This window comes from Hydractinia symbiolongicarpus, chromosome 1, assembly GCF_029227915.1.
Source record: "Hydractinia symbiolongicarpus strain clone_291-10 chromosome 1, HSymV2.1, whole genome shotgun sequence".
Lineage (NCBI taxonomy): Eukaryota > Metazoa > Cnidaria > Hydrozoa > Anthoathecata > Hydractiniidae > Hydractinia > Hydractinia symbiolongicarpus.
The window spans coordinates 15,721,927-15,731,366 of NC_079875.1; the positions used below are offsets into that span (position 1 = coordinate 15,721,927).

A 9,440-nucleotide genomic window follows, 5' to 3' on the forward strand; every position below is an offset into this window, starting at 1 on the left:
GTCAGTCCCAATCACGTATTAAAACACGAGAAAGAGCCTCCGGATGGGTAATTGGCGTAAGCGGATGTTTTCAGTGAACATTTTAAAAAATTTAACAAACTTTGAAACCATTTTAAATCGTGATTTTAGTTAACCAGAAAAAATGCTCAGCCTAAAGATAAAGTTGTTTTAAAAATAGAACTTTTTGATTATCCTATTTTGCAAGGCCTTAGTATGGATGGCATGTCATGCCTCTTAATAAGCATTCGGGTCTAGGAAAGCATATAAATCCCCTGTTTCTTATTTTACTTTCAACATAATAAAGCAAAAGGAGAAAAATATTTCTCTTGCAAAGTGCGAATAATTATTTTCTAGCTTTCTGAGAATGCTTGTCTACAGTACGGTAAACCCTCGTGCTAAAACGTGGACAGACGTACCTTGTCAAGGCTTTGCAGCCAGCGAGCTACAAAAGCTGTACTAACGCGTGGGCAAAGTAAACAGCTTTAAAAACGGTTTTTGTTCATATTACAGAACAATCCACACTGAGGCCCAAAAGTCAAGGCATGCTGACGCGAGCGAAAATTAGTTGCCCCTAGACAGTAATCAAAAAGAGACAAGTGGTAATGGAAACGAGTTTGGTACCACCACTAAAGCTTATAGGCACAGAGCGCTTCAGTTGCAATCTTGATCCCAGGGCTCGAGAAAAAGGCATAGGGTATGATGTTAATCAGTTACTGTACCTAAAATATTAATTAAATTAAAAAAAAGTTAATGTTTGTCGCAATAAGCGTTTAAAATCGCAAAATAATTCTGTTATACGTCAATTTTTGTGAAGTAGATTTTATTTACATACCACAAGATTTAGTAGAGTCTTTCGTGATATTTTGCAGAGTTATTTGCGAGAGAAGAACTTTTCCTAGAAGCAACCATGCCTTTAGCTTTTGCATTTCTTACGAACGCTACAAACCATCATGTGATGAAGGCAGTTTTTATTTAGTCCGAATAACAAGACTTATCTAAGCAGGGAGGCTTTTTATATAGTCAGAAAAAACAACCTCGACCCCATTCCCCGTTGTTTCTTTATATCAAATTATTAAAAAAGAGCAGCGCTGCTGAAATGCAAAAGCCCTGGAGATGAGTTTAGAAAAAAAACAATCCTGACTCGTAAAAGATAAATTTTACAATAAAACAACCTTTAAAAAATAGATTTTGCTATGCTAAATTGTGTTTTCCGTATACCTATGAACAAAAAGTGCGAGAATATATAGATATTATGCGTATTCTTGCAAAGCGTTGCTAAAACATTGACATGAAAACAAAATCCCTCAAAAAAAATCTATCAAATTTGGTATTTAAAATAAGAAATTATCAATTAAGGTATTGGTATGCAGGGCTGTTGAATTGTTGTTTACATCTCTTTGTTTTTGTTTATTTGTTTGTTCGTTTTTTTTTTTGGTGTTTTTTTGGTGTTTTCTTGTTATTTTGTTTGTGTTGCTTTGTGTTGTTTTTTGTTGTCTTTTGTTGTTTTTATTGTTTGTTTTTTTGTTTGTTCTTTTGTTTTTTATTTGTTATTTTTTTTTTGTATATTTGTGTGCTAATCATACTATTCATATATTCCTAAAATGTTTAAAATATTTAAAAGTTATATGTTTAGTTATAAGTAAATTACTCTTACAGAGTTTTCTCGGTTTTGGTGTGTTTTGTTTTAATAAAGTCGAAGTGGAATGACCAGACTACTTTTGCTAGTCGAAGATACAAAAACTGTTCGCTATCAGGTTGTGTTGTATAGCTTCTCCGATAGGTTACTGGATCCTTACATCCGTATGATTATTCTGTCAAAAAATATGACTTCGACAATTATTCCAATTGCAAATTTTGGAAAAGATTAACATACAGTGATCATAGAAATCGCTTGATTTACATTTTTCTTCGCACCATCATTGTGACTTTTTCAAGAGAGTTATTAAATCCTGATAAAGTTCCCCAATGAATACATTTTACTTCACATGACCCTTTACTTGAATATCTTCCATTTAACGCGCTTTTATAACATTTCTTCATCCACCAAGCACTATACTGTGCACACAAGTAGGAATTATCATTATCGTAAGTTTTAAAGTCTTCGCTATCATGGTAAGAGAAGCTGTCTCCAGCAGGAAATGCGATTCCATCTTCTGTGTACGTTCCGGTCGTCAATCTGTATCTAGTAGAATTATCACCGACACTAAACCCATCATACAACGCCATGTATTCTTTACTATCGGTGAATTTTTTCATGACGAACAATACTTCGTTTTCCGTATCTTTAGTAAGTAGATGTAAGTACTCATTTCCCAACCAAAACTCGTTTTTCAAGTTACCAAAACCTTCTTTATAAGAATTCCACGTTTTGTTAAAGTTAGCAACGCCATTGATGCGATTTACTACGACTGTCCATCCACCACCAAGATAGTTCATTTCGCAGTATCTGTATAACTCCCCTACTTTATACACACCAGTTTCAATAAATCCTCTCTCATACACATCCTTACAATCTTTAGCATGTGGAACTGAATACTTCACAAGATCTATGTGAGATTCAATGCATGATGTCGCTTTGTAGTAAGAAATTACATCCAGGTTTTGGGGATGTAGGAAGTGGCAATAGGAATCGATCGCGACGAAACAGGTGACAAAACGTTTCACCACCTTGTTTTGCTAAACCACAAGATTTACAAGTAGGTGTTTCTCGACATCGTTCAATACAGTTCTCTACATGTTGCATTGGAAATGGAGGTTTGATGGCCATGCTTGATGATGTTGGAAATGAATAGTTTACTTGTTCGAAGGCCATTCTTTCCCGGTTGCATCCTTGTGGAAAGCATTTCTGTACAGCTCCAATTAATGTTAGTATGAAAGGATACAACCTCATTCTGTGTCTTTTGAAGTTAAATAAAATGCGTCAGTTTTATTCGCTTTTTTTAAAAGAAAGGTTTTGTGAAAATAAAAGTTTTTTTCCTTGTTTCTACTAGTCACCAAACATTACTGTATTTAGTTAAAATCAATTAATTGTGACCAGATTGTTTTCCCTGTTGATATTGTTCATTAAGTAAATTGAAAGTAACCTTAACAAGAATGAATTACTAACATCGTTGTCAATCGTAACCGTGGAAATGATTATAGATAAATTTCCACTTAAAACCGAAATGGCACAGTTTTGATAAATTCTTCCGTTTCGATCCTTACAAAACGTTGAAATCATTTTAACTTTTCTTGCGGGCATGTAGCCACAAAATCATGTTGTCGTTAGAAGCCTAAATCAACTTTGTCTACACAGTGTTCGTTAGACTTTTTTATATTGGGTACGGAAGATTTTAGGCTCATTACCCAAATAAAAAAACCCTAAAAAACCGTTGGTCGAAGTAGGAAGCCAAATATTGTTATGTCTCAACCTCGTCCCCAGCATCTTATATCTTTTTTAACCACGGTACGGCGATATGAACAAACGATTCTGGGGTCAGAAAAGATACAAAATGCCCTGGGGACGAAGCTGGTTATGTCTAGATAAGTAAAATAATATGAAAACTTTTATAGCAATCAATCTTACAATGAAAAAAAGACTAAATTGTTTTTTGTTTCCTTCATTGGTTTGAAGTTGGTACTGCAAAGTTTTCTTAAAATGTTTATAAATATTCGTTTAAAAAGTGTACCAAAAAGTTACCGTCCATAATCAATGCCCATGGGCTTATTTGTGGAGGGTTGTTATTAGAAGTGAGGGCTTATTGGAAGTAGGGGCTCATTAGAATGAGTGGGGACTTATTGGAAGGTGGTTATTAGATTGGGAACCTTTTAAAAATTAGGTTGGACTTATTGGAAAGGCTTATTGACTTTTATGTTGTGTGTTATTTCCTATGTGAAAAATCATTAAAACTAGACAGTTTGTAAGGAATGGTACAGTCGAACGCAAGAAAACGTAAATAAAGGCACAAAAACCTTAGCTTTGTAATACAAACATAGAAGATGGGATAGTGGTAATCTATACGTCGCATTTGTTAACAAAAAATAAAGCAAGCTAAGCCAGCAAACGTAAACATGGCAAATGATCTGAAAGTAAACAAAAAAAGAGCCCATTGTCAATGTAGTTTTCAGGCGCTTACCTAAAAGTATGGTCGTGCCATGTCAGGAAAGATACAAGATGCCTTGGAATAGAGGTTGGCCAAATATGGCAATAATATTTAATGCTTCCTTTTAAGCTTATCTTAAAGAGCTCTGGGGGAATGGATAAAAAAATTATTGCGTTTTTTAATATGATTGGTACCATTGTATTCTCGACCCCAGCTTCTTGAGATACACTCGTAGTTTCAATCTTAAAGAGTTCTGGGAATGAAAATGGTAGCATCGGAGACCGTACTTAGTTGTCATGTGAGAATAAACTTCATACAGCTTGTGTGTGGATATATATATCATATAAATATCCACACACAAGTTGTCTATTAGCACTTAGATGTTCAACCCGTTTATTTTATTTTTGTTCTTTAGTACACCTCATAAATAATTGTGTTAACTCCTGGATGTGACGTCGATGTCATACGAGATTGTCGAAAACAGAAAAACCTGTGGAGAAAGTAGTTCAGGAAAAAGACGAAACACTTCTAAATAAAGTTGTACATGAAATTTATGTGATAAACTTTTAAATTTTATGAGAAGTACTTAATCTCATTATGGTTTTTAAGCAATTGTAATTTACGAGAATTAAGGCTTGTATCCATATTTGACTGAATTTTCCGCTTTAGCTCACAAACTTTTTTACGTCATAACATTTTAAAGCAGTTATATCGACTGCATTTTTCCGCTATTTAGCGATGTATGCGGAAAATGGACCAGGGTCATATTATAAAGGTTTTTATTATATATTCCTCCTAAAAGTTCATTTTTGATTTGTGAATGAAATTAAAAATTGGAAAAACCCTGATGCCATTTGCAAAAGTGTAGAGAAGTAAAACGAAAATTAGCAATGCGTTTTCTTGATATCATCAAAATACGACATATAGCCTCCCTAAAAGGGATTGAGGTTATGAGGCAATCTTCATCCCCAGCACCTATCGTTTTTTTATACGAGAACGCTTTTTCTTCCTTATATCAAAAAGCGTTATAACCCCGGGATCAAAGTTGCCCATCCTCGTCCCCAGAGTTTGTTGCCTGGACTGGGCCGCTGACGGCTAAACAAGATTTCGCCGCCCGCCTTGATGTCAAAAAGGCAAAAACCTCTGGGGACGAGTTTCCAAAATTGCCATATGAGGTATAATCGTCCGCCCCTGCATTAACTTTATCCGTGTCACCCTCACCCCCAGATTTTCTCTGGGGCGGACGAGGGTGATATCTGTTTAGTTAATTAGGGTTTAATTAACACCCAAAACGTGTTTGAAAGCAGCTCTGACAAGAGAATGTTTTTATTTCTTACGTTTTTATTTTGCACGCCAAAGAAACTTAGTTTAAGAAACAAACAGAGGTGAACTAAATTTGAATAAATACAACATCAATTGAGAAAGAGAAATTAAAAAATTATTTTGCGCGAACCTTTATCAATTTTTTTAGCTTTTTTACTCACAAGTAGCGAAAAATTGAGATAAAAAATTGTTTTAAACCAGAGGCAAATTTAAAGTATTCAATCTTCCCCCCAAACTTTCCAACATAAAGCTATTTCTGTTTTGTGCTGCTCTAGAAAAACCAATGCCCCAGGGGTCTGAAATTTTAGCAGCGTCATTAATTTTTTCCATCAATATTGTTGTGTGTTGTTTCCATGTAAATCTAAAAATTGATTGGTTTAAAGTGATGTAATGGCAGATATTGCACCATCAAAGCTCAACAAGAAATTCGACGTCAGAATAATTAACTACTAACGATTTCATTGGCTTGTAGTTACGTAAGTTACTAAAAAAAGAAAGAATTGCGCCACTGGCTATATAAACGCCGCACTTCAAAATAAAAATTGCATACGAAGTATTTTGTGGTGGCAAGCGATTAACGTTATTGAAACGTTTTGTGAGTGTACTTTTCCATTTGGTAGTTGTCAGTACAGTCATAAAGCTGGCAGAGGTAGAAGTTTAAGGACGTGCAAATTGTGTTAGGTGGTTTTGGGTCGCCACAACATTGACCCTTGTCAACAAAATCTCTCAAGAAGAGAATTTTCAAAACAGAGTATAAAAGACCTTCTCAAACAAAAGTTTAGAAACCAGGTTTTCATAACCTGGTTAACAATTTAGAACAGTGTAAGAACAGTACGGATTGTTGTTTGGAAAAATTTAATATCAAAAATTCAAAATGGAAAACATCGCAAGAATTATCTTATCAACCTTCTTTACGGCTTTCTTCAACCAGACAGAAAATATGGATGAAGTGCAATCACAGGAACAGGAGTTCGAACAATTACAAAAACAATATTCACAAGAATATCGATTTGTGCGAACCAATTCCATATCCCAGAGTAGTAAAAAAGAATCTTGTTTTGACTGTAAAAAATACGACTGGGAAGATTCTTACAAAAAAAGAGATTGCAAACGTTGTCAAAATATATGTGAAAGACAATATAAATTCAAAGACGAAAGACTTGAAGAATTTGTCAAAAGAGAAAGATTTGAATCACAATATATGCCAGTCCAATATGGATTTACCACTGGCAGAATCAGTAAATTTGTTTGAAAATGTTTTAATAAATGGTAAGTAATTGTAGATTTTTTGATAGAATTGCTTAATAAATTAATTACAAAATTTGACATGATTGTATGACCTTTTCACCCTTGCTAAGGTCAAGATAACCACATGAATACAAAGAAACCTTTCTTATTGTTCAAGCTTGTGTTTTTATTTTTTAGATTATTTAGAATTTCCACAATTACCTATTGATGAATTGTTCAGTGAAGAACAAGAAATTCCTATTGATTGGAATTCTCAAAGTAATGGGACCACATTATCAACAATTCCAGTCACAGAATCTGGAATTGAAACGCTAGACTTATCTGATCTTCCATGGGAAGATTTTCTTGAAATTGATTCATTCATTGAGAATATGGATGACAATATTTACACACAGAGTCATGGATGTAACACTGGTAACAATCAAGTTGTTAAAGAAAATTTCAATGAATATAGTGACCAAGATTCCCCTCTTCAGCTGGATGCTGAATACAAAGATCTTTTAGACACAATTGACGATGCTGACTTCCTAAAGAATGTCAGCTTCGAAAAAACCAGTGTGATTAATGACATGAACTCTCTTATTCAGGAGGTTGAACCTACTAGTATTACAAGTGTTATTGATGAAGGTGATGCTGATGAGAGACTCACTGATATATTGGCTCTTCTGAATGAACAGTTTGGCGTAGAGCCAGATAGTGTTAAGTGCAATCCCTTAAAGCGGAAAAGTTCGGCTAGCGACCCTTTTACATCAAAATGTCAAAAGGTTGATGATGAACATGACCATATTGTTCCATCGTCTCCTGCATTATCATTATCATCAAATTCTAGCAATGTTTCGACCTCAAGTGCTGATGAGCATCAGCGTAGAATAAAAAATAATGAGGCGTCTCGCAAGACGAGAGCAAAAAGAAAACAGAGGCAAACAGGTTTATTTGAAAAGAAAAATGAACTGGAAAAAAGTAATGCTGAACTGAGAATAAAAATTGAGCTCATGCAAAAAGAAGCAGAAATTCTGCGTGAAGCACTGGTTGCAAAATTGAGCAAATAATTTTTTTGTTTTGGTGTATATAGGTAGATATAACGAGCATTTTTATCAAGTTTATATTGTTATGTATAAACTTGATGACAGTTATTGTGATGAGCCCAAACAATTTTGAATGGTGTCTTAATATTGTTCTTTTGCAGTACATATATACTTTTCCATTATATGCCACCATTCAAACTTCTTTGGGATTTATCATTTTGCACTATTTACGTAATTAGAAGTTTTTCACACTATAGGATTAAATTTTCTATGACAAGCACCTACATACTGTTCTGTAAAGAGCCATACCCTTGTGTCAGATCTTGTGTTTCAGCCGGAGCTCTGTCATATTATCTATTTACCTTTCTTAATTTTCTCAATATTTTGCAAATATTCTTTTCTTTTAAAAAAGGTGTAGGCCACATTGAAATTTGAGAAATGTTTTTAGAGTAATTTGCATATACAAATTAGAGGAGGAATTATTGTGTTTTTAAATATATAACGTTCAACTTGTAGTATTAAGAAAACCATAGAAATTAAAATGAATGAAATTTCCTGTTGTAAAATTTATTGTTGCCCTCTGATAACCACAGGAATTTGACAACATAAAATAGATATTCGTAGGAATTATATTTAAGCAGCGTTTCCTGAAAACCAAAATAACAAGACAGTACGATTTATGCAGCTTACCGAGAAAAAAAGTGCGAAATTGATTTTAGCGAATTTGTCTCCTTTTCGCAAACTTCAATTCCGCATTCTCTAAATTGTGACAGTAGTATTTTTTATTTTTGAAATGACAATGAAAAAAAATTATAGGCTTTTTAAACAACTTGTTACGTTCAACAACGTAAGGGGCTGTTCAATTACTTCCCCACGCCCTTATTTCATCCTCGTCCCCATGGTCTCTCGGTCCCTAACCTGTTACAGAACGGTTGGTATTAAATTGATTAATTACATCCGTCCGGCGAAGGTTTACCTGAAGGGGTATTCTTAAAACGGGAACTTGGAGAAAATACTTAACATGAAAACTAAACAGGTGAAAGTAAAGCATTAAAATTAATCAAAAAGGCTAAATGTCCTGAGACCGAGGTTAGGCCTAAAAGTGGGTTTTTTATTAACACCCCTGAATAAGGTTGATGATGGGGTTTCCCCGGCGGGTCAAACTGCCTTAAGTGAATACCGCAAATGACAGATTAAGCGTCCAGGGCATTTAAAGAATGCATCTTGACGGAGGCTCTTATTTGGCAGGGCTATTTTAAACTTCATTCTTATTAAAAAATGGAAATACAAACAAAAAAGAAAAATACAATAGTAATAAGTATCTTTTATCTTTATCCGTTGTTTTTCATGCTGATCTAAATAAGCGCCCCCCCTCCCCTTTTCTCGATGGGGGGGAGCGGGGGCTTATTAGAGAGCAGGGGCACTCATTTAGAAAATTTTCCCTATTCCCGGGCCGCTTATTCCACAGGGGTAATTATTAGACGCTTTTAGTCCGTCATTTACGGTAAAAAAATCAAAGATTAAATTCACATTAATTGATCCTCCTAAGACAGTTTTTGCAAGCATTGGGGGGTCTTCTTCTACTTGATACAATAGTCCGTAACTTTTCAAATAAAAGTCCAAAATCAGCTGTGGAAGAGAGGGAAAAATAAATAAAAGACTAGACAATCAAAATAAAGGTATTATTCTTGCTCCGATCCATTTTAGTCTCGTGGAGTAAAAATGCAGCATAATGCCACAAGTCATACTAATAACACAAGTT

General features: G+C 34.4%; 2 protein-coding genes across 2 annotated transcripts; one reads left to right on the forward strand and one right to left on the reverse strand.

The window, feature by feature from the left end:
• Nucleotides 1-702: 702 nt before the first annotated feature.
• LOC130655365 (ficolin-1-like) lies at nt 703-2,890 on the reverse strand. The gene is made up of 5 exons (XM_057458149.1): nt 2,593-2,890; nt 1,915-2,546; nt 1,584-1,596; nt 833-895; nt 703-719 (listed from the first exon to the last, which is right to left on the reverse strand). Exons 1-5 carry the CDS (start codon nt 2,888-2,890, stop codon nt 703-705), a joined length of 1,023 nt encoding a protein of 340 aa, XP_057314132.1.
• Nucleotides 2,891-5,936: 3,046 nt separating this feature from the next.
• On the forward strand, nt 5,937-8,229 carry LOC130642418 (uncharacterized). The gene is made up of 2 exons (XM_057449510.1): nt 5,937-6,674; nt 6,831-8,229. The coding sequence occupies exons 1-2, from the start codon at nt 6,350-6,352 to the stop codon at nt 7,700-7,702; spliced, it is 1,197 nt and encodes a 398-aa protein (XP_057305493.1). The 5' UTR covers nt 5,937-6,349; the 3' UTR covers nt 7,703-8,229.
• Nucleotides 8,230-9,440: the final 1,211 nt, after the last annotated feature.

Bases quoted from the DNA above. Each gene is read 5' to 3' on its own strand.
- LOC130655365 (XM_057458149.1), bottom strand. From the start codon at position 2,890: ATGAGGTTGTATCCTTTCATACTAACATTAATTGGAGCTGTACAGAAA. The intron at 2,547-2,592 runs GTAATTTCTTAC...AATCTCACATAG, and splicing joins TACATCCCCAAAACCTGGAT to ATCTTGTGAAGTATTCAGTT.
- LOC130642418 (XM_057449510.1), top strand. From the start codon at position 6,350: ATGAAGTGCAATCACAGGAACAGGAGTTCGAACAATTACAAAAACAAT. The intron at 6,675-6,830 runs GTAAGTAATTGT...TTTATTTTTTAG, and splicing joins TGAAAATGTTTTAATAAATG to ATTATTTAGAATTTCCACAA.